The sequence below is a fragment of the Apiospora marii genome, assembly GCF_038362585.1.
Source record: "Apiospora marii strain CBS 49790 chromosome Unknown utg000004l_segment0_segment0, whole genome shotgun sequence".
NCBI lineage: Eukaryota > Fungi > Ascomycota > Sordariomycetes > Amphisphaeriales > Apiosporaceae > Apiospora > Apiospora marii.
Genome location: NW_027117375.1, coordinates 1,869,627 through 1,897,386, shown reverse-complemented (window position 1 = coordinate 1,897,386; position 27,760 = coordinate 1,869,627). Strand labels below are relative to the sequence as shown.

The 27,760-nt window shown below is 54.2% G+C and overlaps 6 protein-coding genes across 6 annotated transcripts; 4 read left to right on the top strand and 2 right to left on the bottom strand.

Annotated features, from left to right (window-relative positions):
* Positions 1-141: 141 nt before the first annotated feature.
* On the top strand, positions 142-2,124 carry PG985_006545 (uncharacterized protein; the record flags this gene model as incomplete). The annotated part of the gene is made up of 5 exons (XM_066826314.1): positions 142-208; positions 269-808; positions 905-1,513; positions 1,570-1,696; positions 1,779-2,124. 5 exons carry the CDS (start codon positions 142-144, stop codon positions 2,122-2,124), a joined length of 1,689 nt encoding a protein of 562 aa, XP_066685921.1.
* Positions 2,125-3,257: 1,133 nt separating this feature from the next.
* On the bottom strand, positions 3,258-3,685 carry PG985_006544 (uncharacterized protein; the record flags this gene model as incomplete). The annotated part of the gene is made up of 2 exons (XM_066826313.1): positions 3,258-3,444; positions 3,636-3,685. 2 exons carry the CDS (start codon positions 3,683-3,685, stop codon positions 3,258-3,260), a joined length of 237 nt encoding a protein of 78 aa, XP_066685920.1.
* A 9,234-nt stretch (positions 3,686-12,919) lies between these two features.
* On the top strand, positions 12,920-14,395 carry PG985_006543 (uncharacterized protein; the record flags this gene model as incomplete). The annotated part of the gene is made up of 3 exons (XM_066826312.1): positions 12,920-13,259; positions 13,310-13,571; positions 13,702-14,395. 3 exons carry the CDS (start codon positions 12,920-12,922, stop codon positions 14,393-14,395), a joined length of 1,296 nt encoding a protein of 431 aa, XP_066685919.1.
* Positions 14,396-15,961: 1,566 nt separating this feature from the next.
* PG985_006542 (uncharacterized protein) lies at positions 15,962-16,489 on the bottom strand (the record flags this gene model as incomplete). Its single annotated transcript, XM_066826311.1, has 2 exons — positions 15,962-16,301; positions 16,452-16,489. 2 exons carry the CDS (start codon positions 16,487-16,489, stop codon positions 15,962-15,964), a joined length of 378 nt encoding a protein of 125 aa, XP_066685918.1.
* A 2,363-nt stretch (positions 16,490-18,852) lies between these two features.
* Positions 18,853-22,257, top strand: PG985_006541 (uncharacterized protein; the record flags this gene model as incomplete). Its single annotated transcript, XM_066826310.1, has 1 exon — positions 18,853-22,257. The coding sequence occupies one exon, from the start codon at positions 18,853-18,855 to the stop codon at positions 22,255-22,257; it is 3,405 nt and encodes a 1,134-aa protein (XP_066685917.1).
* A 3,124-nt stretch (positions 22,258-25,381) lies between these two features.
* PG985_006540 (transient receptor potential domain containing protein) lies at positions 25,382-27,731 on the top strand (the record flags this gene model as incomplete). Its single annotated transcript, XM_066826309.1, has 2 exons — positions 25,382-27,272; positions 27,340-27,731. 2 exons carry the CDS (start codon positions 25,382-25,384, stop codon positions 27,729-27,731), a joined length of 2,283 nt encoding a protein of 760 aa, XP_066685916.1.
* Positions 27,732-27,760: the final 29 nt, after the last annotated feature.

The following is a 27,760-nucleotide window of genomic DNA, read 5'->3' as shown; positions in this document are numbered from 1 at the left end:
AATCCATCAGCAGCCGTCTTTCTATATCAGCTCAGCGCGTCTCCTCGAACCAGGTTGACACTTTCTCGTCCTATTGGTATAATCCCTTCTCCGTGTGATCTACTATATTTTCCGGACTGCTATCCACCACCCAGTCGTATCATGGAGAACGAATATAACCAGGCCGTCGAGGCCATACGACCCCTGGAGTATCCCCATATGAACGATGGTAGGTAAGCAGCACGCATGACATGGCCTGAATAGAGTGCTGACTGCATTATACCACCAGGCATCTACCTCGACCACAGTGGTGCGACCATCTATGCGAAGTCGGCGGTCGAGGGTTTCACCCGGAAGATGCTGTCCAACCTATATGGGAACCCCCACTCGGAGAACTCGCCGGCGAGGTTGTCAGGAGACAACGTCGACCAGATCCGAGAAAAGACACTAGAGTTTCTCGGCGCCGACCCGGACCACTTTGATCTTGTTTTCGTGGCCAACGCAACGGCCGCCATCAAGCTCGTCGCCGACTCCTTTCGCGATCTGGCGGAGAAGACCAAGTCCGGCCGTTTTTGGTACGGCTTCCACAAGGACGCCCACACCAGCCTCGTCGGGGTCAGGGAACTCGCCTATGGGCATCACCACTGCTTCGGGAGCGACTACGAGGTCGAAGAATGGCTCCAGTCCCCAAGTAGCGCCTTGGCCGGCCGGCACAGTCCCAACGACCTTGGCTTGTTTGCTTATCCCGGCCAGTCCAACATGACCGGACGGCGACTTCCGTCTTCTTGGTGTGGGAGAATTCGGCAGTCGGACACTCTCCAGAACTGCTGTAAGCATCCCCTGATGGAAATATACCAACACATAATTACTTTGTGTATATACACACACACACAGACAGACTGGTAACTAAGTAACACGATGACAGACACACTTTACGATGCTGCCGCTTTGGCCATGACTAGTCCCATGGGCCGCGTCTTTGGAGTCCCGGATCAGGCCCCCGACTTCACATGCCTCTCGCTGTACAAGATCTTTGGGTTCCCCGACCTCGGCGCACTTGTGGTCCGCAAGGCCTCCGGTCACATCTTAACGCTCCGGAAGTACTTTGGCGGCGGCACCGTCACCATGATCAGCACGCTGAGCGACCCGTGGCACAAGAGCAAGGGCCTGCAAGCCCCCAAGTACCACATCCACGACGGGCTCGAGGACGGGACCTTGCCGTTCCACAGCATCCTCGCGCTGGGGGAAGCCATCGAGGTGCACAAGAGACTGTACGGCTCCATGGCAACGGTATCCAGGCACACGTCCTATCTCCTCGCCCGGCTCTACCGGGGCCTCTTGGAGCTCCGCCATCCGAACGGGAGAGCCGCCTGCTGCATCTACAACGAGAACCGCGGCTCCGCGGCCTTTGAGGACCCCAAGACGCAGGGATCGGTGATTGCGTTCAACGTGATCAAGGCCGACGGGCAGCATATACCGTATGCGGAAGTCGAGAAGTCGGCGAATGCAGCGGGAGTATATATCAGATCAGGAGGTATTACAACAACTTGTCCAAGTAGGCAACTTTGATGCTAATAATGGTGTTCGCAGGTGTCTGCAATCCAGGTGGCATCTTCACTTCTCTCGGGTACGAACCTTGGATGATCGATCGAGCGCTCTCGGCGGGGCATCACTGCGGATCTCAAGGCATTGCCATCATCCACGGTCTTCCCACCGGGTACGTGTATCCACATTATACTGTTTGACCATGCTCGAAGTGCGTCGCATTCTGTTCTGCTAACCTTGACGACCAACACCAGAATTGTGCGAGTCAGCGTAGGTGCCATGACGACGAGGAAGGAGATCGATACCTTCCTGGACTTCATGCGGGCGAACTTCCTGATCAACAGCAACGAGTCCGAAAGCGAATCAACCGCCGCCGCAGCCAAGGTGTCGTCGTCCACACTTTACGCGCCATCGTCGGCGGATATCGAGACTATGATGGCGCTCGACCTGCCGCCGGCGGACCTGGCGGGCAAGTATTTTGCAGATGTCCGGGAGCTGCCGCGACCCGGGCCGCGCTCGCTGAAGCATAATCCGAGGATGACTTCGTGTCCCGTCGTACCGCTGTCATCCTTTCCAGGGTCGATTCGGGCGGGCATCTGATGGGTGACTTCCGGGATGGATATATATACCTTTGTATGAGATAGATGTCGGGTACTCGGTAGGAAAGAAGAACAGACAATGTGTTGTAACAAGCCGAGAAGGGCCGGGAAGATCGCGAATATATCGGGTACGACGGGTTCGTACATGACTTGAGTACTCAAAATAGGTATCGACATGGAAGGGCAGCATTGGACAGCCGGAATCTGTGGATGGATGACAACATTGAGCCCCTTCGCCATTATTGGGGATATTATATGTATGGTACACAAATGAAGATTCATATACTGATAGAAGTTATTCAGAGCCTCAAATGCAGACAACAGGAGCCCATCTCCCCGTGGCCCGTATCCCCATCTCCTTTGCACGACTGCCAGCCCTCCGTATTCGTCGCACTGCCCATGAATCTTAGTCTGCGCGTGCAGTCCGCGGTGCAATGACCAGCACCGTACCGGGCACCCACCTTGTTGCCGGGAAATCTGGCTATACCCCTGTGGCATTGTGGTCGGTGTTGTCGGAGCAGAGTACGTTCCTTGCGGCATGAAAAAGATCCAGAAAAGAATGTAGGGGGGTTAAGAGGCTGGCTGGCCCACAGGTTGCAGGCAGACTGTGTCTAGAGAGCTTGGTCATGGTGTCGTTCGCCAAAACTAGATAGGTTCTGGTTCGACTAGTGGAATGTTCGAGTGCATCTTAGGGGAAGGGGGGTGTTTCTGAAAACCGTTGAGGGACTACTTACTCACTTGTGCTACATAAGTTCACATCTACATCCAAGATGGGGGCGTGTGTCCAGAATTTCCGGGGCATCCCTGCAGGGAGGTACGTCCATGTCACAGATCTCGAGCCTTTTTCGCATTTCCTATGTCTCAATATATCGGTATTATCATATTGAGCTCTGGCTATCGCCGGCTCCCTTGCAGGTCGCCTCTCTGTTACGTATGAGGGAGGCCCACGTAGTCGCGGTAGCTGCATCAAGAGGTGCCGTTGCTGTTGCTGTTGCTGTTGCTGTTGTATAAAGCTTCGAGCATTTTTGGAAACAAACAAGAAAGCAAGATCGACGTAGCCCGCATTGCATATTGACGTAGCTAGCATCTTCTAGAAGATGATTCGAAGAACACGGAGATGGGCTGTTTGAGTACCTACATGTTGACCGCTGTCAGAGTCTCCTTCTGCAGTTGCCATTGGCGATTGCCAGAGTCAGGGGAGGTAGAAGTAGCAGCAACAGCCCCGGGGACCATGACCCGTATGCGGGCTTCGACAGCGGTCTGGACGTACTGGCTGAAATCGAGCGTTGCGGTCTCACCTGGGGGAACACCGACGTGATCCCTATTAGCTGGTTTGAGTTTTTATCGACTGGCGCAGGGTAATTGGGTCCTGTCTCTCGTCTTGGGGCGTCGTCTCACATCTGGACTGGCGCGTAATGGCATCCGGGGGCTTTGGCAGGCCCACAATCCGGGTTATGGCTCCATCTCAGGTCACAATCGATGAGACACGGGATTACCTGCAGACATACGCACCCGGTCAGTGCACCGGTGAGAGCGAGACCAACATCTTGGTCGAAAAGCATTGGCGGTGTGAGTCGCGGTCGGTGGGTAATTGGGGGTTCGAGACATAGCAGTCTCAGGGGCACAGACAAATGCTACGTTTCTTGCAGGTGTTGATCGAAAGGACTCGCCCGCAGAGGCTCGTCATCACATGCTCCGAGGTGCTGCTGGCCTATCAAATGGGTGCTGTGGACTTTGTTTGGCAAGGCATCAAAATCAGAGCCTTGCAGTCGCCCTTGCTTATTTGTATACAGAGGCCTCACCCCCGTCTGACTGCGAGTAGCCGAAGGATCGCTGCGAGGGTCTGGGCGAGCAAGCCTGCATACATACATATATGCACAAGCCTCTTTGCAACATGGACGTTTGGACTTGCGGACTCTGTCGAGGCGAGCTGAATGCCCCCAGATCATTTCTCTTTCGGGAGTTTAGCTTTTCCAGGCTGGAATAATAAAGTGCATACTTAGGCAGCAGCAGTATCTGTACGCAGACCTGCGTAGGACATCATGGCAATACCGGCACAAATTACACCCTGACTTGATCGAATGAGACGAAAGTCATGTGTCTGCTAAGAATGTTGATGATAACTCATAATGATATATTGAAGAGTCCGAGCTGACATATGCGGGAAGCGCTGCAGGTCTTACCTCGTCTAGCAAACATCGCTCCACGTTGCTGCCGCTCGAAAAGATCGCCTTGGGTACCCGGGCAAGATTCGCGGGAGGCGCCGTGTGCCCACGTCACTCAGGCAGCTGGAGGGAGGCAAGTCTGGCTCGCGAAGGCCCTGCCAGCCCGCCGTCATCCATCTGCCTGTTTCCTCCTGCCTCTTTCTCTCCAAGTCCGAACGGAACCGAGTACGGCGATTCAGAACGTGGTTTACGTCATCAATCTACCAGCAGAATAACATCGGAACTACGGCATCGTGTGTGCAATTTGGAAGGGCCGGTTCTTCTTCTTGCTTACCCAGCTGAGGCCATGGTTCCTTGGGCATTCGCTTTGGGTTTCGGACGATTGGAGACCGCAGGATTGGCAATCTAGCCAAATACCGTGGTTTCCGCGAGGAACAGGAGCCTGACTGCGGTGGTGCAGAGTGATGGACAGCCACCAGCTGCAAACAGATGCTGTAGATCATATAGCGATCGTGTCTCCAAACTACCACTTCTTTGATTTGTTCCGGCAATCCAAATAGGCTTATTAGCATTCGGTGAGCCGCAAGTCCAACCGGCCAGTTCCATATAAACAAGAGACACATGGGACGAACCAAATGTAGCAAACTAAATGAATCTACACCACCTCCCGTTCATATTGCTCAGATATACGGGCGGATCGACTTCCCGACAGGCCCAGCCCCCACGCCAGGTTCATCCCATTGCTGACCTTGGAGAAACGACGTGTCGCATCCTTCCAAGCTAGACATGTACTAGCCAAACATATGACAACATTGCTAGCTTGGGTTTCGACATTGTCGGAGGACAAGAAACCATTTGACAGTTCCTTGCGTGAGGACCCAATCCCTCATGACGTGGCCTGTCTCCCCTGGGACGCAGGACGAGAAGGGCGCGGAACGGTCAAGAATTTCACCGAATACAAGGAGGACCGGTCAAGCGCAGAAGTGTGTGTGTGTGTGTGTGTGTGTGTGTCCCAGTCAGCCAAAATAATGTCTTGACAGCGGGATATGGATCTAGCACTACCCGCGCCGGCCAGATTCAGGTGCAAACGAAGCTGGCATGCCCCATGTAGTGGTAAGTAAACTGAGTACCACGGTTCGAGCGTTCCTAGACTTTTGGCGTGCCTATAGACACCATGTCGGGCACGTCTTCTATCGAGCTCCTGGGGCGAGCTCAAAGAGCCAATCCGGATGGATCATCGGCCCATTATATCTGAACGGAAGCTCTTCCGGCCTCCCAGCAACACACATTTCCAGCGGGCACCAAAGCAGCAGCATGAAGTATTCTGCGCAGAGGTCACCGTCCTGCCAAAGTGACTAGTTTGGCTCGAGCGCTTCCTCCCATCTTGGCGCGCAACTAAGTTTAGGTTATTCTTCATCGCAGATCATGTAATTGCTTTTTTCCACATCGAGGCGTGCACGCTAACCAGACTCTGGCGCCATCACTGATGGAGGGCCATTCTTCTCGCCCTCCTTCCTGCTAGTTTTAGAAGGAGGACACGACAAGGAATGAGAGTGACGCTGGAATGATGCCAAGATGATGCCGGCTTGTCGTTTCCCGCAAAAGCCCTGGCAAGCCATGGCGAGTACCGGACCGATCGCGCGAAGGGCCCCGGATCCCTGAACCCAGGCGAGCCTCTCGTTGTCTGCATACTTCTAGCTAAAAGGTGATCAAACGAGTCGATAGTATCCTGGTTGCCGGTGAGGTGCCTTGCGGAAACACTTGGCTGACGTTTCATAAGAGGCTTTTGCTGGAGAGCCGGTGTGGGCTGGCGCTGGCGGCGGTCAAGAGCCCGGGCGCTGAGTGACAGAGGGAGGAGTCCAGACTCGGCCCAGTGCATTGTCTTAGAGGCCGACATATGCTGACAGCGCATGATTCTGATCAAGATGGACGGGAACGGATTGGATACTGTACGCGGTGATGTGCTTTGCTGCACAGGAGCTTACCCGGATCCTGTCACGAATGGGCGGGTCAGGAGTGACGAACTATTATGCGCAAAGGATCATGCGTGATGTGATGGCCGGGCGACTCGCACGATGCTGATTCTCCTGGATCATTGACCGACCAGCTTGGAGCTTGGCGTTTCTGCTGCTGCTGAAAGGTAGATGGCACAATTGCAATTGAAGTTTGGCTGAGAGATGCATGCGTGCAGGTATTAGCAGAAGGGCTAGCTAACAACATGGAGATAGCCGCCGCCCCGAAGGGCGCGAAGACGTTCTCGCTTAGCAGGGCCCCGACAGCAGTTGATCCATCAACAAAGTTGACGAACGTTTAACCCCCAGTACCGAACTGCCTACGGAAAGCACATACCTAAAGCAAGTACTTTATGTACCTAAGCTCCATGGTAAGGAAAGACAATCTGCCCCGCACCCGTCGCGGCTGTAACCTCGAGCTACGCTAAATGTACCGTCCTCTCGATCTTAGCTCGGAGAGGGAGGTAGGTCGCTACTGTATGTATGTATGTAGGTAGTAGGGAGGTAGGTACCAAAGGTAGAGCATGCCACATATGCGCATTTTTATCACTATCCCTCATTCCAATGCTAATACCAATAGGCCATTGTTTATTGTAATAGTGCCATGCAACTGTGTTGCTTCTTTTGCTGGCTCGAATCAGGAAGATTGGTTTGCTGCGTCCACATGCGTGCACACATCTCATCTCTCGACTACATACAGTACAGTACCTACTACTAGAGGGAAGAAGGAGGGAGCTAATGCTCTAGTGATTTTTTCAATGCAAGCCTCAGCTGGGTTGAGCTGGCTTGCAACGACGCACTAAAACAAGCCTTACCCACCTGGACGGCGTTCGCTCCTGCCGAATAGCAAGCTGCCAAATTTTGACCTGTCACCCTTTAAAAACCTCCGGCGCATGCTGCATGCGAGGAAAAGGAACACAACTTCTTCTTTTTTCTGGCTACTTCTGCTGCTGCTGATCTCTTTAGCAGCAGTAGAAGAAAGTGTCAACAGGGGTCATCTGTTTGCACCTGTATCACGGTCGTCCTGCGTTCATGTCAATTCATCAATGTTCATGTGACATGGCCTTGCCCACTCCCCATTACCTGCCTACCCTGTAGTATATCGATGCTGTCAACTGATGAAGCAGAGCTGCCAAACAGACTTTCTGGTCAGCATTGTCGACACCCCCCTCCTACTCACGGGCTCTACGGGTTTCTCCGCGTCCGCGAGAGCACGATGCCACACGACATTGAAGATGAAATGTCGTTGCATAAACTCAGGTACTTGCTCATGTGGGCAAGTGGCCATCTTACTCGACTAGCAATGCAGACACGTAAAGTACATAGACAGGAGACGAATGGGTGTTGGTATCGAATATCCGGATGACAGGATGACAGGTTTGATCGACAACCGCCAGATGCGATGGGCCAAGATCTGATACAGTAATGCAAGAAAGAGATCGCAAGCTAGCGCTCATTCATCCCATCCTATCCCATCCCATCCCATCTCGTCCCAATTCCGCTTTTGTTATGTACTTATCAGTGCTACTGCCGTCATCCCATCCATCCTTGGCCTGTTAAGGTCAGGATCTGGATTGCCAAGCAGCCGCAACCACACGTCCCGACCCCGACCCCGCCGCCAGTTCGAACGAACGACCCCCGCCCTTGTCGCACATCTTTTCTGATCGACGGCAAGGTAGCCAACAAGCACCGAATTTTAACTGCTTTTCTTCAGTACATCCTGCCTGTCCCGGCCTGCACCATCGGTACGCATACTGCCGGCTTGCCTGGCTACCTACGCGCTAATAATATCCTGCATGGCGAAGGTGGTGATGGTGTCTGCATCGTACCGTTCGTCCTATCTTCTCCGATCGCCTCAAACATCACGGGATTGCAACCACCTCGGGAGCAGCCTATCAACGAAAGGCGACGTTGATCCAGACTATGCGAAGACAGCCTGGGCCTACCAGCTAGAGGTGTGAGTGATGCCCGATACCATCGCATATGGTATCAAAATTCAATGCGGACGTGCATATGCCTTAATCATAACATGCCGAGAGCGCTGTCAGGTCAGGTCAGGTAGCTAACAGACCCATTTGGAGCTGTTTCAACCGTGATCGGGCCCACTTGTCGAGATTCCGGGGGAGAAAGCCGACACCAGACCCCTCGTCCATGTACGGACATTGAGGTACGGATACAGTTCCTGCAATCACCAATAATGCCCTTGGCGTCGGGCCCTCGCTCCCTCACCTACACCCACGATGTTATGCTCTCTTAACGACCGTAACGTCGGACTCTGATCGTAATTTACTCGCTCCCCGGCTTTCCGGGAAAGCACGACGCCACCCCACCAAGGTGTGGCAGCGAATACTCGAGATCTAATTTCCATCCTATGAGCATCCCAAAATTTCCACGGCGCGCCTGGCATAGATCCGATCTGCTGGATCCGCCCCTGAGCTGAGCGGCCTTTCTTTCCTCACGCGTGGGTGTAGTGCTATTTGCCCAATTTACATGGAGCGAGGCAGTTCCGGCCTGGCCATAGATTGATTCTGCCTTACTTGGGCCGATCAATCTATCTCTTCAACCACCCCATTGTACCGTCGGTTCCACGGCCGGTCGGACTGGTCGCGCATTGCATGAGCATGTCTCCGTCTCAAACCTTGTCGTTGTGTGACCAAATCAAGCAACGGCAAAGCAACAGCGACGGGCAGCCTTATCGTAAGTGCGTGTGTGTGTGTGTGTGTGTGTGTGTGCGTGTGTGGCAGGCCCTGTGTGGATGGGGCGTTGTGCGTGCTGTGCGCTTTTTCAACTTGGCCACACTAGAAACAAAACCACGCAGAGGGTGCCAGACTTTGCAAATCTCTGGATGGCTAACGGTGTTGCATCATGAGCCGTCGTTTTATTTTTTATTTTTTTGCCCCCCCTCGACTTCAGTCATGGTATGTACCTAATTGCTCGTTTCGTTGAATTCCTACAAGTAATAAGATGGGTAATGCAGGGGGGCCAAAGAGAGAGACAGGAAAAGTCTGACTCCAAATCCCCATCTTCCCATGCAAGTACCATTGCAGTCGCAATGTAGGTAGGAGCATGGATGCGAATTTGGCAGAAATAGCTTGGTATTGCTGGCTCGCGTCGTTCCGGCCAGGTCGTAAGCATTCTGCTCGCATCTCGCATTTGGGGCTGGAAAGGAAGGGGAAGGAGGGTGCCAAACCCTTATTCCAGACAATGACTGCATACAGATCAATGTCCATCTATATCGAATAGGCTCCTCTTGTCTGGAAAAAAGGAATCAAGGAAAGCAAATGCCAGAAGATGACCAGGGGAGGGGGTGTTCATCTAGCGACAGGGATGGCACTGGACTCGGGGATCTCTTGTGTGTGTGTGTGTGCGCATGTACTAACGTCTTCTTCATCCCAACTCCATTCGCAGCGCAGCAGACTGACACCCACCTGGCACCGGGATCAACACGCTTGACATGTTACCGACAAGGATCCTTCTACTCCACAAAGTCACCTCTCACGTCCATCGACCGACCTCGAACCTACACCATATACTACTAGCACATATGTACGGATATACTTCTGCAGTATAGTACAAGCAGGTGTGCATACCTGAACACCAGGTATCGTAGGTACCTCAGGTCCCAATGCTCCAGGTTGAAATTGTAAGGGACCGGGTGTGTCTATTTACGGAAGGGAAAAAGTAACGCAAGCGAGTCAACGTAAAAGCAAGCGAGCGCCGGAGAATTAAATTTCGACGGTTACCTTCACGGCGGGTACAAATCTCACCCAGTCCTGGAATATCGGTCTACTGTAATTGCTGGCTCTCCAGCCATATCCTACTCCGGGGCCTGCTAGCGTTACATGCAAGCCGTCCCAAGCGAATTGAACGTGCGTCATTTGCAGGATGCTACCTCAAACAAAATCATTCATCTCATCCTCTCAGGTGCAAATCTGGGACGGCAGACTTGTTGGGAATGGTTCATTGAAATACGCAGTGGAAATTCCCGAGACTTGCTCATACGTGCTTACCTGTATGTACCGAGGTCGAGGGGCGGTGACCGCACCCCAGATACAGATGCAGAGACCGCCTGCATTGGTGTATGGGAGTATAAGTGTGTAGGCATTAGATATGCCTGGACAACAATGCACTTGAGGTTACCGAAGAAGACAGTACCTTGTTAGTCATGTTGCCATGTCGCCATGTTGCCAGCCATGCATCGATCTAGTAACGTTCGGGTACCTGAAGAGACACTCGAATCCCACAAGTGCAGTGTCTGTTATACTGCAACTGCAAATACGTACATGTACTTACTACTAGCATGGACGGCTAGGGACCAACAACTGGAGATGAAGGGCAAATTAGGACATAAAACTGCACACTCCAACAACAGACACCGAGGGAAACTGTCTAGCAGAAAAGTAAAGTCGATTTGATGGTCGACCTCGGGGAGCCAGTGCCCGCCTGCACCCCCCGGCCTGGCCTGGGTATTATGGGTTAATCAGTAATAGAACGAGTACAGGGGTCACTCGTTTCCTGGCCTGAATCGCCCCATCCGCCCATCCCCATAGCTCACCAGAGCATCCTGGGCCCTTATCACGGCTGTTAATCATTCTTCAAGTCGAATGCATAGAGCGCCAACTGGCGGGTTGCCAGAACACATCGACCCAGGCCTGGTGAAAAGGGAAACAAGCATAGCTGTGTCCATCCAGTCTACTCTCCTTTCCGGGCAAATTCACCCCCCCCCCCCCCTCCTCCCTAGTCAAGCAGGCCGGCCAGTGGAAGTTTCCTCTCGGTGTTTCAGACCTCCAAGCCGAGGCGAAAAAGGTTGAGAGTATACGGGCAAGAGCAATGCGAACCAAGGCTCAAGAGCTGCTGAATGGGAAAAGAGAGTGTTATGCTGGCGAGACATGCGCACCGTGTGGTGCTATGCCGGTGATGATCACACCTGCACCCGGCCCAGTCCAGCCAAGTGGGAAGGGCAATCAGAGTAGCAGGTAGATATGTACATGCTCATTGTTCCTTTTCCCACGCTGGTTGCTGCTTGGGTATAAGTCAGTCGCCGCGTGGGTCCCCAGCTTCGGGAAGCAGGTCGAGTGATAAAAAAGAAAATAAGACAAAACGAATCCCTGGGATCTCCGATATCGAATCGAAAAGGAACAAGAAGAACAAAAAGCAAAAGCAACCCGAGCTACTACTCACTACCCACCGTACGTACTACTACGCGTAGTAGCGTAGCAGCAGCAGCAGCAGCAGTACCTCTTCGACGTCCTTCAACCACCGGCCTCTGGCGTCATCCCTGCCTGCACTGTTCAGGGTCCATATCCGTCTGGTATTTTTCTTGCCCGTCTCTATTTCCTTACAGGCCGCCGGCTGTTCGGTCAAGACTACGTGAGCGAATCGGACGTTCGGACTCGGAAAAGAGAAGAAAGTCAAAACCGAAGAAGCAGAATAGTAAGAAGCAGCAGCAGCAGAAAAAAGAAAGCCAAACGACGACAGCTGCCCTCGCTCGACCACGCAGCAACCACTTCTTTTTAGTCTTGTGCAACCCTATGACAGGACAATGGCCCGTCCCTAGCTCGACCGCAACGCAGCAGCCCACAGCCGTGGCGTCCAGCCATAACCGTCGCCAGGCCACGTACAGTTAGCCCTTTCGCTGGCGAGCTCCCACCCCCGGAACAAACCTTTAACACATATATGCTTCACCTCTTTATATACATCACCCAGCGTGTGAACTCTCGAAGTCCACCCGAGCAACTGCGTCGAGCCCTTCGCGAGTCTCTCTTTTCCCTCTCTCCATTCTCTCCATCTACCCATCTCTCCATCGGACCCGGGATATAGACCGACATACAGACAGACAGACAGACAAGCACAGCCTATACACAAGGGTAGCCGCCGCTGCTGCTGGCCGGATGCGCTGAGCCTCCGCACCTGGAACTGGACCCCGTCAACACGATCACACTCTATACACACACACACAGACCCAGGAACCCAAGACCAGTTTACCGGGCCCAGGTGCATCATCTTGCCAGATTCAGATAATCATTGGCTCCCGCTTTCCCCTCTGGTCCTGCCTCAGATATAATAGTTGATTTAGAAGTGGACACTCTGCTGCGTTGCCGTATCACGTATCGAGCTGTGCCGCGTCCAGCTGCATCCTTGCCACACGGGCTTCTCAAATTGGACGCTGACTCCCGCTGTGGTCGCATCGAAACACACAGTCTGGCTCGCGGGTCCGCAACCGTCTTAACGGACTCGATTGGCCCGCCTCTCCTCGCTTCCACCTCCCCATCTCCTGCTTCTTCCCTAATAACAACGACCCGACTAAATCCATCAGCCTGTTGGGCGGATATCAAGTCGCCATATCAGCCATAACTGATTCCATCATCTTGTTGCTGCCACCCGAGCACAAAACCCTGGTTCGGCCCCCTTCTAGGAGAGGAACATCGGACCAGCCAGCCGATGCTACCGACCTGGCCGGTAGACTTGCTCCATCGACAAAGCCTGGAGGAGCCCAGCAGACGGATATCTGTATATGGCCGTCGCCGTCCAACTGCCACCGAGGAACCATCCAGTCTTCTTGGAGCCCAAACTTGGATCGCATCGCCCTCAGAGCTTGTCCTGGCCCATGATAGCCACCATGTCCTACCAATATCCGCCGCCGCCGCAGGACGGTGCCGAGATGGATCTCCCGCACGCGGGCTACCTCAGTAGCTACGCGACGCCTTCCGCTTCCTCGATGGAGGTAAGAAACAGAACTGCCCACCCACCACAGCCTCACAGCCCAGCTCGGGACATCCTCATGCCCCTTGTCCAGGGGCGGCATTCTGTCCAAAAGTCATCCAAGTTAAGGAGAGCATTCTCAACCCCTAACGTAAGAAAACAGGGGGCAAATGATCCAGACAACGGGCACCTGGCGTTGTCGAGCAGCGAGAAGCGACGCAACAAGCTTGGGTACCATCGCACATCGGTAGCATGCGGTATGTTATACACCCAAGCCCTCTTGGCCTTACTGACCCCATTTCCCAAGGCCATTGCCGACGCCGAAAGATCAGATGCATCCTCCAACCTGCTGATCCGGGTGGTCGATGCATGAACTGCATCCGACTCAAGAAGGAGTGCAGCTTCTTCCCCGTGGACCAACAGCCTCCAACACTGCCTGGCCAAAAGCAAGGGACGCGCTCAGCCGTAGGATCCAAAATACCCTCAACATCCTCTTCCCCGGCCATGGCCACTGGACAACCACCGGATGCGACGCGGCACCAAATGTACCCGCAACTCACCACTGCACAGTCCTTGCAGCACATGGGCCCCCCAAGCATGCAGCACGCTTCCGCGGACACGTATCCGGTGACCCCTGAAGGTAAGTCTAGACTCTGACCCGGTGCCTCTCTACGGTGATTGCGCGCATATGCTAAAGAGAAATCGAGAAATTACAGGAAGTGCCCCCGGGGCGAGAGCATATGAATATGGCCATGGCGTCAGCGACTGGATGGCGGCAGATGCTAGCGGCGGCAGCTCGGCCAAGAACATGGATGACCTAAACTCGTCGTGGCGGACATACCCCCAACCGTCGCCCGTGAGCCCAGCATTCTCGCCTTACACCACGCACGCTGTGCCTGGAACTGCCACTTGGTCAGCGGTACCAGGCACCGGCGCAGTGACCGCAGGAGTAGTCGGGGAGGCGGGCTCACGTACAGAAGACGTGCCCTGGAGCTCCTACGCCGCAGCCACGACGAGATCCATGTCATACGGCAGCGGCGGCGAGGCACACGGAGCTTATTCCCCCATGACCGGAGCGCGCACGTTCGACAACCGACGCGTGTCGACCACGACAGCGTACGCGCCACCCATATCCGCGGCAACGTTGCCGGGCGGGGTGGCAGCCGTGGACAGTGCGGGGGACCACCACGCGGCGTCGCTCTCCACTGGAGCCGGGCCGCCCCCGAACTACGGGACGTGGTCTTCTCACTCGTACGGCGGTGCCTACGGGCGTAGGGCTGACGCGTATGGCTCGGTCTGGTACAATGAGGGTGCCGCTGGGGCCCAGGAGGTGTCCGGTGGCGGCGAGAACATGCATCAGCAAGCCGGAGCCCTGTACTACAGCGCACGATAATAGCAGCGAGCAATGAGAGACGACCGTATGAAGAGCTAGTGAGGAAGAGGAAAATGCTCTATGAGACCAGCGCGGCTTGGAGAAGAAAGACGTCTAGTCCTGAGCATGGCTGCCGCTACTGCCATATCAGCAGCCGTCAATAAGAAGAAGAAGAAGAAGAAGAAGAAGAAGACTCAATCCCTTGTTGGTCGGAGGGGGAAACGAGAATTCGACGGTCTGGATAGCGATCGGATCTAAACCCCCTCCAACACAACCTAATCTACCTGTGCAGGGAATAGAAGGAAAACTTACTAGGAGCCAAGGAACCATGCGAACCTTGATGGGACTACATCTCCTACTCTTAATCCTCCTATGTACAAGTTCTTCATGGGGATTATTTAGTTCTTGGCTGTTTCATTGTCATTTTGGCTCATATGACGCGACAGAATCAAACGAGGAGAAATGATATTGAGCGTGGAAAAACGAATTGTCCAAAATTCGGGCAGAAGGAGTTACGAGGTCACAAAAAAGGCATACACCCGAAATGGGGGTTTCGGTGCTATTAGGGGGTTGCGGCCGCAGCAGCCTTCCAGATTGATTTGCGACACGAAACGTCTCCGTCTCCGTGAACCACAACCACGACCGCAGTGGTAACACGGCCACCGTTACCACAGTCAGCAAAGCCACCCTGGCTCGATCTTTTTGGGTTTCCTGTTCTTCTTTCATCATCCCCTCCTTCTACCTAGTCGCTCGGCCTGTACGACGGCTTGGGCCATCTATCGACCGCGGCACTGCTATTACTACTACCACCTACACAACTGAACACTACCTATCTATTACATACACTTACAAATACATAATCGGGAACGGATCTACTACTACATGAAAATATCATTTACAACATTAACTACATTTCATTCATAATTCAGCGACCCAGGACTCAATTACATACATCACATACGTTCACATACATGTCTATGCCCATATCGGGTCAATGCCCACAAGCCATTGTCTATCAATGGGGAAGAACGAGAGGCGGGTGGTTCGTGGTCGAACCGGGTAGGTGCCGACCTTGGTAGCGAAGCCACACACGCTCGCGAGCCATCCTGGTTCTCTCGGGCCTCAACCGACGATGGGGATCTATTGGAAAGGGTTGGAGGAGGGGAATGGACGGGTGGGTTGAATATCTGCATCTCGGCATGGGTGGGGAAAGGAAGCATGGAAGGGATTTTGGCTGCGATTGATCTCATTTGCATCTTGTCATTTTTGCGGGTTTCCTCTCTACATATTTTGATGTTTTCTTCTTGGCAACTTCCTTGTCTGTGGCACGGACTGTTGTGCCGAAGAGGATTCGGTTCGGAAAAGTTAAAGTACTGTTGTAATAACTATATTTTGTTTTGTCACCTACGTTTATCTTCACAGCCTCTTGTGGGACCCCGGAGATAAAGCCTGTATCTGATAAAGCTTCCAAGTTGCTCATTAACGCAGACTACAACGAATACTTATTGCGTCTCTCATCTTCGGAGAGCCGCTCCTCCGCAATGCTCGAGCCGGCTTTCCCGCCCCCTTAACCTGCTGACCGAGACCTCATGTGCTGAGCCGCCACGTGAGCACCATCAAGGTGATGTAGGCGCTCAGGCTCAGGACAGTCAGCAGCACGACGCTGTTGCCGCTGGTGCGGAACTTCTTGCGGACCTCGCCGGAGCCGGCGGCGTCGGGGGCCGTGAAGAACTGGCGGTTGCCCTGGTGACGGCGGTAGATGGCGACGAGCAGGACGGCAGCGCCGTAGCACGAGAAGAGCGCCCCGATGGCGTAGAACTCCGAGGTGAAGATCTTGAGGATGATGAGGGCGAAGCTGAACTGTGACAGGGCCGTCCGCATGTAGGCGCCCTCGAACGTGCGCTGGGCGGCGCGGATCTCGACGAGCCTGTGGGTGCGCGGGGAAGAAGGGGAGGGGGCGGTTCAGTTACGGGGGCCCTGAAAGAGAGAGAAAGAGAGGGAGATAGGGGCAGGGGTATGGCATGATGGTAACAACAGCCTGTAAGTGGGTGAAGGGAAAGCCTGAAAGCACACTTACTCGTCGTTGGTGAGAATGACGGACCGGGCACGATGCATGCGCAGATGCAGGTGGCTGGCGGGTTGGACATTAGAGGCGTTGCCTATGAACCGTTGGGTATTACGGTGGAAACTCACTCTTCTGGGTGCGGCTAGAGGAGATCATCGTCATCTCAGCTGGCTTTCTCTACAAAAGTTGCTAAAATTGGCACAGCCAATCTCTTGAGGGGCCAACGTCGTTTGCGATTTGGGGGTCGAAAGCAGGATTCGGAGCGACTGACCTGAAACATTTTGTGTGTAATGATGCTCTTTTCCCCTTTGGACCAGACCGCACTTGGTTGTCGTTGATGAGGGTCGTTGTACCTGCGAATTTCTATAAACAGTTCGCGGACGGGCTGACGGTGAGTGAGAAGCTTATGTTACATAATCGGTAGGCGAACGTTAGGTGGTCAATGGAGCTCGTGGCTCGCGTGCTTCCAGCATTTGGACGGTGAAGTGGGAAAAAGATGGATGCCCGCCCCCGTTTGGCCCGCCGACCGTGGGTTTTAGGTTACTAAGCTTCTGCCAGCGCCAGGAACCAACTATAATTTTAGGTTAGGCGGTAGCAGGGTCATGAATTCACCGTCCGATCTATGTTACCTAATGTACTGATGCCTCCAGCTGCACTGCAAGAAACAACTTGGGGGGGAAAGCTATAGTAATGGAGTTACTTGCAACCGCACAGGCACGGGCCGCTATACTCACTCGACTTGACAAAGGGAAAAATGAACACAATGCCATTCATGGTTCGATCCACCCCTTCAGCCTTGGACTGTGTGACCATGAAGCCAACGGGAGAGGTGCCGTCTTACTACATTAGCTGCTGCTAGCGCACTCTTGGTGGTACCTGTCCTTCCAAGTATACGATGTGTTCGGTCCGCAGCAGCTGTGTGTGGCTGTGTCGCGACATACCACCCCCAAGGTGCATATTTGCTAAGTGATGTCAGCTTTGCTATTTCACGTGCCCGCACCTTCCCCCGTGACGACATGACCGAGACTCTCTTGCGCAGTACCTAGGATTTCCAACGTATAGGTATCCTATCCCATAGTGAAGCCAAGATTGGCGGTACTCTTCTGCTGAGTTGTTATGCGCTGCGATGTGATGCGATGCGATGCGATGCGACAGCAATTGCGGGGAAACGGAGAGCCTTACCGTTGCCTACTTTGCCCCGCCTTTGAGCATCGATCGACCCGGGGGAGGAGGGGGAAGGAGTGGTTGGTGTCTTTGACGGCAACTACTTGTATCTTCGGTGAGGGAAGGAGCTTTGCAGTATTGCAGTACATAGGCCTGTACTGCCACAGTCACAGTCAAGATAATTCGATGTCCATGTCGCAACCTACCTAGATGCAACAACACGTCGAGGAACGCCTAGCTGTAAAACAGGGGTGTGGTTCGTTCCTGGTGCGGCATGTAAGTAATGTACAAATATGTGGTGTCTGGTGTATGGTGTTGTCTGTCTGGCTGAGCAGAACGCCTAATCAACGATCTCCGTTTTTTCCGTCTAGAAAAACTGCCTTGGGTCAAGCAGAATCACACCCAGGGCCGAATGGGAATCAACAGAAGCCAATAAGCGCAGCGGTGTCTTAACTGGATTGGGGACTGCTGAGCCGCAGCAGCGCAGCGAGCGAAGCCGAAAGAAGTACTTTTGGAGTTAGTTCGCCTACCCGATCTGCCTACAGCGTCACCTTGTCCAGCCTTGCTCACCCTGCCACCCTCCCGACTTCTCGAGTCCTCCTCTTGTGCTCGTTTCTCCCGTCTGCAAACTGCCAGAAACACACTGTTCCCAGACCCTGACAGATTTACACCACCGTCATAGTTCGCTTCGCAGCCGCCCGCAGGAGGATCTGATTCGCGCATCGCGTTAGGCAGTATTTCCACCTTGTGAACCCCCTGGTCCGTCGAGGTACTCTCATCCCATCCCGACCTGCGGCTCCGCCATCGCTGTGTTAAGCGCCGCCAGCGTGTGAGCACAAGTGCAGCCCCCAACTCGCTGTCCTGGACGGGAAGCACACAATACTCGGGCTGTCTCCCCTTCTCTTTTTTTTTCGATCCCGAGCGAACTAGACTTCCACCTTCTCAACCTCCCAATCCATGTCATCAAGAGGGGTTCAATTGAGTTCTTGAAATACTAGCGATCGGGTTCCTGCACACGACCCGCTCTCTGGATACATACGCTTTCCTTTGACCTGCGCTTTCCAGTCCCCGTCAGCTCAGAAGGCTTTCATCCGGCTCCGCGCGCGCGCGCTCCTCCACTGATCGCCGCTGGATTTGGTGCCGGAGCATGAGCTTTCTCTCGCCTTCCAATACTGGGAGCTGAAGTCCTGCCTAGTCTTGCGCCTCAACATATACAAAACTCGGGCCACCCCCCATTCACTCCCTCACCATGTCTTCGTCAGTATATACAGTTTCGCCGGCCTCCTTACACGACCACCGTGGCAGCCCCAGGGACCGGATGAATGTGCCCCACCATAGCCCACCCCAGAACACCGTCTATCACCAAACCCTCAACCCTGTAGACTCGCAGCAACTGTTGTCGCCGCACTCGTCTCACTTACAAAGCAACTCGGCCTCTCCCACCGGCGCCTCCAACACGCCGGCCGAGTCCATCTCGACATCAACCACCTATCAGCCAAGCGACTTCAGTGAGCCCGGCGACCCATTCTTCGGCGCCAACTTCAATGACATCGAAGGGTCGGCACCTGCTTTCTTTGACGACCAACTAGTTAATCTCAACAGCACCGAGAACACGGGGCTTGCGAGTTACTGCCCCTCGCTAGCTTTCGGAACCCAAGTCTCGGACTTTGGCACGAAGCCTGCCGGACTTCAAAGTCAACCAAATATAACTACAAGCTGGGCTCCAGACCAAGATAGCCAAGCGACATTCGGCCAATTTAATTCGGAAGAGCCCCCACCACGAGACTCCACCTCATTTGACCACATCTCTTCGGCCCCCCAGCTGACTCCGGACACTAACAGTGGGGATTGGTCCAGCAGTGACGATAATCTCGTTCCCGGACACGCCAGAATGGCTGCGCAAAGTCCTCGGGTCACCGTGTCACTATGGGGCAAGGATGGCCAGCAACCCGTGCATGCCGTCGAGCGCACATTTGAGCCGGAGGCCCCAAACGCGGCGCGTCAAGTTGCTCACATGGATGATGATCTATCCATTGCTACCCTTCACGGGTCATTGTCCAATGTGTCTCACGAAGCCCAAGGGGGGTGGGCACCCAGCTCTTCGACGAGGCGGCGCGGTCTGGCACCTGAAGATCGCTTGCGGGATGAAACAACCAGTGTCAATCAACTTGCCGCAACGCGTCATGCTGACGAGCGCAACTCACTAGTCGCCGCCTGGGTATCTGATGCCACCGAAAAGACAGCTGGCTTCCTGGCTAGTGAGCCGGAGACTTCGTCTGCCCCTGCTCGCAGCGAGGTGATGGATGACAACATAGCACCCACAGAGATTCCTCTAGGAGACACTACCGAAAACAGACACCAGCCTGGCCAGACGTACTACCAGACTGGCGGCCCCGGCGGGCAGATCACTCCCGCTGATCTTGACATCATGCGGCAAGGCCGTAATTGGTCTGATGCGCCCATGGTGCACCCTATATCACGTAACGGCTCTGCTAGGGTGCAACCTGAAAGCTCACAAGCCGCAATCCAACGCTTCGAGGAGATGTGCCATGACAATGGTTCCGTCTTGTCTCGGGCAGCCACTTGGGGAACTAGGAGGCGAAGTCTGCCAAGCATTGTCGATGTTGAAGGGGTCGTGAGCGGCAATTTCTTGAAGAAGCTATCCATCAGCAGAGGCGATTCGGGTTCTCGCCGGCCAAGCATTCTGAGACGAATCGTCAGCAAGTCCAGTGCCAGCAACCTTCTCAAACGTAGGAACAGCGGCAACACGGATGATGCTTCGTCAGACGAAGCCAACCAGGGCGAGAGGCGAGAGTCCAAGGATAGCCTAGCGCCCCCTTCGCGCACCACCAGCTGGAACAAACGGGGTTCAATCCCGAGCATAAACACCACTTTGGTGGGAATGGCCCAAGGCGCTGCATCCATCGGCACTGCTCATGCTCGAAGTGGTTCGATCAACGCAGCGACGCCCGCTACTTCGCCCAAAAGCCCATTTGGCTTCCCGGCAACCGTTCGAAACACACTCCGGAGGCCGCGTAGCAAAACAGAGTTGCCTCAGCGTGCAAACCTAGAGTCAACGCCGAACATTGTAGGCTTGTTGAAAAAGCAGGGCGGTCCCCCGGTAGCTCGTTTGGCTGGATCGCAACCGGCGTTCGATGTCGATGACGACGACGAAGATGAGGATGATGCTCTGGACGATATGGACATCAAGGTTGAACCAGGCGAGGCGGAGGATATTGTACCCACCCTTGAAGGATTTCAGCAACACATTCTCCGCCTCAACCCGGGCCTGGACAAGACCAAGGACTACCTGGTGGAGCGGATTGCACACCAAATGATTGTTCGATACAAGAACTTGCAGACTCTCAAGATCAAGCACATTAAGGCGGCAAATACCGGGTCATGCATGTGTGGCAATCTTTGCGTAGCCCAGGGCGGGTGTGCGGCTCCTCTTGACAGCAAAAATGACGCTCGCGGTGTTGACCCTCTTTCGGGCCCATCAGACTCTCCCGATGGCGAAGGGACTCCATTGGAGAATGGCATCAACATCGAAAGCTTTCCTTCTGGCATACCAATACCGCCGACATCGTCCCTTCCGGCAGAACTAGAATGTCAGCTTTGCTATACAAGCAGAAAATTCCAAAAGCCATCCGACTGGACCAAACATGTCCACGAGGATGTCCAGCCCTTCACCTGTACATGGGCTCCTTGTCGTGACCCTAAGATGTTCAAGAGGAAGGCCGATTGGGTTCGCCATGAGAACGAGGGGCATCGCCACCTAGAATGGTGGACTTGCGATGTGGAAGACTGCCACCATGTCTGCTACCGAAGGGACAATTTCTTACAGCACCTTGTGCGTGAGCACAAATTCACCGAGCCAAAGGTGAAGACCAAAGCTGCGATCAAGAGGTCGGGCGGCAGCGACCCGACCTGGCAAAAGGTGGAAAGATGTCACCAGGAAACCCGAAGCCGGCCTCAGGATGAGCCATGTCGATTCTGTGGCAAGACCTTCCCGACATGGAAGAAACTCACAGTCCACCTAGCCAAGCACATGGAACATATCAGCTTGCCTGTTCTCAGACTCGTCGAGAATGGGGACCTCAAGGAGGACACCATCATCAGCCCAGTCCAAGACCTCCCACCTCGAAATTTCAATCTGCTCCCCGTGGGCAAGCAGGGCCCCCAGCAATTCAGCCCTTCGCGCCCTCATGCCATTTCCAACCCTACCCCTGTCGACTTCCAACAAATGAACACCATGTATACGTATTCTGACATGGCCCGCGCACCGCTGGACGCTTCTTATTATAACCAATCCACTGCCCCGACGCAGTATAACATGCCGATAACACATAACCACGGCCTGGCCATGCCGCAGACCGGCAGTGGATTTGTCCAACAAGAGCAGTACCACCCAATGTCTGTGTCAACTGTACCCCCTTATGGTCAGGCTGTCCCAGCCTTCATGGGTGGCCAGAATCAGCTGGAGGCTTTTCCAGCTTTCAATTCCTTGGGAATGTTAGATCCCATGGGAAGCCAAGTGTCGTTCGATGCTTCACCCGATCCCACGATGCAGGACCATTACAGTAACACTGGCTCGGTATCACCGTATACACATTCACCACACCAGGGCCCCAGTCCCTTCTATAGCTCTTGAGCTGGTCTTTCTTCGACTTGCATGTTTATCTTATTCTGGTTGCAATATATACCCTAGAATTGGCGCTAGGTGAATAAAGGGGGGTTCACACGGTGCGGATACAGCATGATCCGCCACCGTGCATGGGGTTTGGTGTTAGGGATTGCAACGGCGTTATTTCCTTCCACCGGAACATTATTTCCCGGCACTTGACGGAAGGGGATTTTATTATTGTATTTGACTTTGGGTGATCTTTTTTGAGTGTTGGGTAATCGATACCAGGAACTTCCCATGAGTTGTGTGGATTGTGGCGATGGATGTGAAGGGATATACTTGGGTTTTCAAACTACGTTCATCGCAGCACATGAGGTTTTGCCGAGCGGGCGGCGACCAATTTCATCTTTTCCAGTTTGTTTCGTTTTCCAATAGACCTCACGCGATCCAGTATGACACGGCTCTGTTGCTGAATGTTTCCTCGGGCTGGCCATGGGCTGGCCAGGCCCTCTGGTCTTGGGCACGCCCCAAGCCGGCCGACTTGGCCCCAGCCATTAAAGCCACCGCATATACATATCACGGGTCGTTCATATCGTCTAAGATGCCAAGCCAATCAAACAACCGTAATCATATCCCAAACCCTGGTTGGTTCGTGGCACTAAATATGCACCGATGCTTGATTGTTGATACTACATACCACTACCTACTAGTACACTGCTTTCCGCCCCGAGTTCCATTTAAGTAGGTGGTGGATGGCGAGAGGTCATCTATTGATCATATCTGCACACTCAAAATTGCCTTGGCAGACCACGCTCGAGTCAGACAATACATCGCTCGCACCGCGGGCGTCTCACGCATATGAGTCGTTTTTCTTGCGTCTCAATCGGACAGACAAACCGGGTGCCATCTCATGGCAACACATACATATGTTGGTGGCCTCGTCAGGCGGTATCTGGACAGCATGTCGGAGCGGCGGATCGTGGCAACCGGCGGTGTCATTTGTGCGAGCAGCTATCTGTACAAGCCACCACGAACCAATTTCCTGTGCTTTTGGGACGCCAAATCTTGGAAGTTAGAACAAGCACCGGCGAGGTGCTAAAAATATGCATGGTTTGCAGAGAGTCCGAGCGAGCGGGAGCTTACGTATCTCTCGAGGTTCGTGGTTGACTCCAGCGCTGGTACGGAGTATGCCCATGGTTGGTTTGATTAGAGGCGTGACAATCTGTAACCCTCTTGCAAGATCCGATCTATCATCATCTGCTCTAGCATGGCTGGATTTTATGGGCTTACAATGGGCCGGGCCTCTTGGCCTCTGCGGATTTGCAGCTATGTACGGAGACCGCAACCGCACATTATCCGATGTTGGACATGGAAACCTTCTCGAATGCCGGCCGGGGCGTTTGACACGTAGGGAGGGCCTGGCAAACAAGTTTTCGGCGCTCTGGGAGCATCTCCGATGATGGTATTTGCATTAACTTCGGTCATGCTCAGCCCCCTTTCCTCCCCCCCCCATCGACCTTTTTTGTTTTGACGCGCAAGATTAGTGGGATGACCACTCCACATCCAATGTCTGTCTCGCTACCGGCGAGGGTCGAAATGGCTCGAGATGGGTGCACCCCCTACCCCCCCCCCCCCGGAGACCCTTTTCAAGCCTTCCATTGTGCGTGCGCCCGCCCACTTGTCATCAAACGTTACAGTGCCTGAGCCAAGGCTGCCAAAAACCGGCTGGCTTCAATTGGATTTGGAGGCTGAGGTAGGTTTTATGAACTACTGGATAATTGTCGCTGCCGATCCGTTGCTACCTTGCACCATATCCTCCATGCGACTTATCTCCAGCGAGATCGATCAGCCCTTCGCATATCCTCTTTTGTCGAAGATTGGAGCGCCAAAGCATTGGTGATTGGGCCTGCAGGGGTTCCCCCTCGGCTCCCTCATCTGCTGTTAGCGCCCAATCGCGGTGGTTTCACAAGGGAACTAGGCCCTGGGCGGGTCCCTCTAAGCCGTCCCTGGCAGCCAACCACAGCGCCGGCCGCCCTAGTTTTGGTAGCGGCCCCCCCTGCCCACTGGGGTTTCGTGGGATTTGGCCCAAACAGTTATCCGACAAGGGGCTTGGCCGCCCTCACTCCTCCGAGCCGGGGTCAGGGACGGGGTCGAGTTGAGGGAACGAACGACGCCGTCCCCGTTAGTCGTCATGGAGTGGGAGGAGGGTGCGCGTTCGATTTGATAGCGTCAGGGGGGGGGGGGATTTGCAGCAACCGCCTGCTGGCCGGTCTTGGATCTGGCATCTGGGGCCACTGACTGGCCCATAGGTGGGTGTCTCTCTCTCTAACTCTCCGTATCTTGCTTTTCGATGCCATGCTCTTCACCAGCCATTGATTGTCTCTTGATCGAACCCCTTCGCTTGGCTTACTTGGCTGCTGCTCGTTCCGCAACCATAACGCTTTTTTTTTTTTTTTCCTTCTCTCTCTTTTCCCACTCCAAACAAAGTCAGGATCCCTCTCCACACCATACACTCATTCATCCCTCCCGTTCGATGGACCGAGACCGACTTTGAACCGATAATACCTCCTACTCGTTTCACCTATGCGCTGCGTTTTGACCCGTCCGCTATCCAAACATCGTCGACCACCTCTTCACTCACCAGGCTCGACTTAACCAAACCGCCATCATTGTAGACAACTACAGGCGCCGCTCCCTTTTTCCAAAGGCATTTTCTTGCCTCTTCGTTCCAGGTTGATCCTCGGCCTTTTTTGCCCTTCTTTCTCTTGACTGCCCTTCCCGTTTCTTTCCACCTTTGTTGTTGTGTGTGTTCTTTGTGCGTGTGTGCTCTGCGAGTCGCTCTATTCTCTTTCGCTTCGCTTTGAACCCGACGGGACAAAAACCACGACGTCTTATCTAGGATTACGCCCGAAACTGAGACGAGAAAATACGAAAAAACCGTGGGCGACTTCGAAATTTGGGTTATTTGGGTTATTACTATTTTTACTTTTTGAATCGATACGACGACATCTTTGTAGAACACAGTTGTCGGCTTTTTCAATTCACCACTACCAGACGGTCAACACTCACATCATATATATCGAAATTTCCTTGGTACGTTAGCGTCTTTGGGCGCCAAAAGACGAAGAGTAAGAAAGAAAAGCGATTCACCATGGCCCGGTCAGGCTCAGGGTGGAATATTAGGCGGGCGGCGATATGGGCAACGACTTTGGCGGTAGGCGTGCTGGGCGACCAGATCTTGACGGCAAACGACTTCAACAACTGCAAGACAACAAGCGACATCACGGTCACCAAATCGAACATCCAGTACAACAACGACGCCAAGAAGGTCACGTTTGACGTGTTGGGAACGAGCAACAAGCGCCAAAACGTCACGGCTCTCTTGAAAGTGGTGGCATACGGCCAGGAGGTGTACGCCAACAGCTTCAACCCGTGCGGGGAGAAGACATACGTGGAGCAGCTATGCCCCGTACCGTCTGGCACCTTCGGTGCCAAGGGCAGCCAGGACATCCCCGCCTCCTACACTGATATGATCCCCAGCATCGCCTTCCAGATCCCCGATATCGCCGCCATGGCAACGCTTCAGCTGAAGGCGTTGGACGGAGGACAGGATGTCGGCTGCATCCAGTCGCAGGTCACCAACGGCAAGACTGCCAACCACCCGGCCGTGTCACTGATTGCGGCCGGCGTGGCCGGCGCTGCCCTGGTACTTTCCGGCGTTTCTGCAGCCGGAGCTGCTTTCTCGGGCGCCGGCGCGGCAAGTTCGGGCGCTGGTGGAGCGGGGACGGTAAGTCCCAGCTTCACTGAAGTCTTTGGTGTCTTCCAAGGTTTCGCCATGAACGGTATGATGTCGGTCAACGTGCCGCAGGTCTACCGCAGTTTCTCCAAGAACTTTGCCTTCTCCACGGGTCTCATCCCGTGGACCCAACTGCAGATGTCCATCGACAACTTCCGGAACTCGACGGGCGGCAACCTGACGATGGACGGCGTTCAGTTCTTGAAGAATGCGACCCTCGTGTTCCCCGATGGATCGACCAACACCCCCAAGGGCTCCATCATCAAGCGCAGCATGCAAGAGTTTGCGCTGGCCATTCGAGACCTCGAGACGATTGCGGACCCCACGACGACTTCGAACGAAACCGTCGCCAGCTCGACGGAATCGAGCATCCGCTCTGCTGTATCTGGCATCTCCGGCTATGTACAGATGCTCAGTGTGCCGAAATCCAACACATTCATGACGGTGCTCCTCATTGTGGCCATCGTCATTGGCGTCATCGTGGTCGGCATTCTGTTGGTCAAGGTGGTCCTGGAGTTCTGGGCTCTGTTCGGTAACTTCCCCGAGTCTCTGACAGGGTTCCGCAAGCACTACTGGGGCTCCATTGCCCGAGCGGTGACCTCCTTGATCATGCTGCTCTACGGTATCTGGGTTCTGTACTGTATCTTCCAGTTCACGCATGGCGATTCCTGGGCTGCCAAGGTCCTTGCAGGTGTGACGCTGGCCCTCTTCACGGCGATCTTGGCCTTCTTCTCCTACAAGATCTGGAGCACGGCCAGGAAACTGAGGGACACCGAGGGCGACTCTACCGGACTCTATGACGACAAGGACATCTGGGTCAAGTACAGTCTATTCTACGAGTCCTACAGGAAGGACTACTGGTGGATCTTCGTCCCGACCATTGTTTACATGTTCGCCAAGGGATGTTGCCTTGCCGCCACCGATGGACACGGCATGATCCAGACCATTGTGCAGCTCATTATCGAAGGCTTGATGTTCATCATGCTACTTTGGAGCCGGCCGTATGAGCGCAAGTCGAGCAACTGGGTCAACATTGCCATCCAGACCGTTCGAGTTCTTTCTGTCGTCTGTATTCTGGTGTTTGTTGAGGAGTTTGGCATCCAGCAGACCACTCAGACCGTTACGGGTGTCGTTCTGATTGCCCTCCAATCTGCCCTTACCGGTATTCTGGCGATCCTTATCGCCTGGAATGCCATTGTTGCCTGCTGCAAGGAGAACCCTCATCGCAAGCGTAGAAAGGAGCTGGGTAAGTCATTATCATACAATATTATCCTATCACGTCGTTGGGTCTGTCTACTAACCAAGCCCTGCAGAGAAAATGCAACGCGAAACGGACGCGCTTACTCCCCTCGATGCCCGCAACTCACTGCTCTTGGACCGTAAGGTGACGAACGGCAGCACAACGTTTTCGGTGTCGGACAACATCCAGGAGAAGCAGCCACTCGCGCGCAACACTTCTCCCGATCGCTACCTCGGTGCCGAGCCTGCCAACCCCTATAGCAACGCGGCCGGTTTCAACTCCTTCGCCCGCCCTCTGACGCCCAGCACGCCCATGAACGGCGGTGACAGCGAGCGCCTGATTGGCGGCGCTGCTCCTATGGGCGGCCGCGAGCCGACTCTGCCCAACATGGGAGGTGGCGGTGGCTACGGTGGAAATGGGGGCTACGGCAACAACAACGGCTACGCACCCTACCGTGGATACTAAGGGAGAGATGGCGAGGCCTAGCACGACGT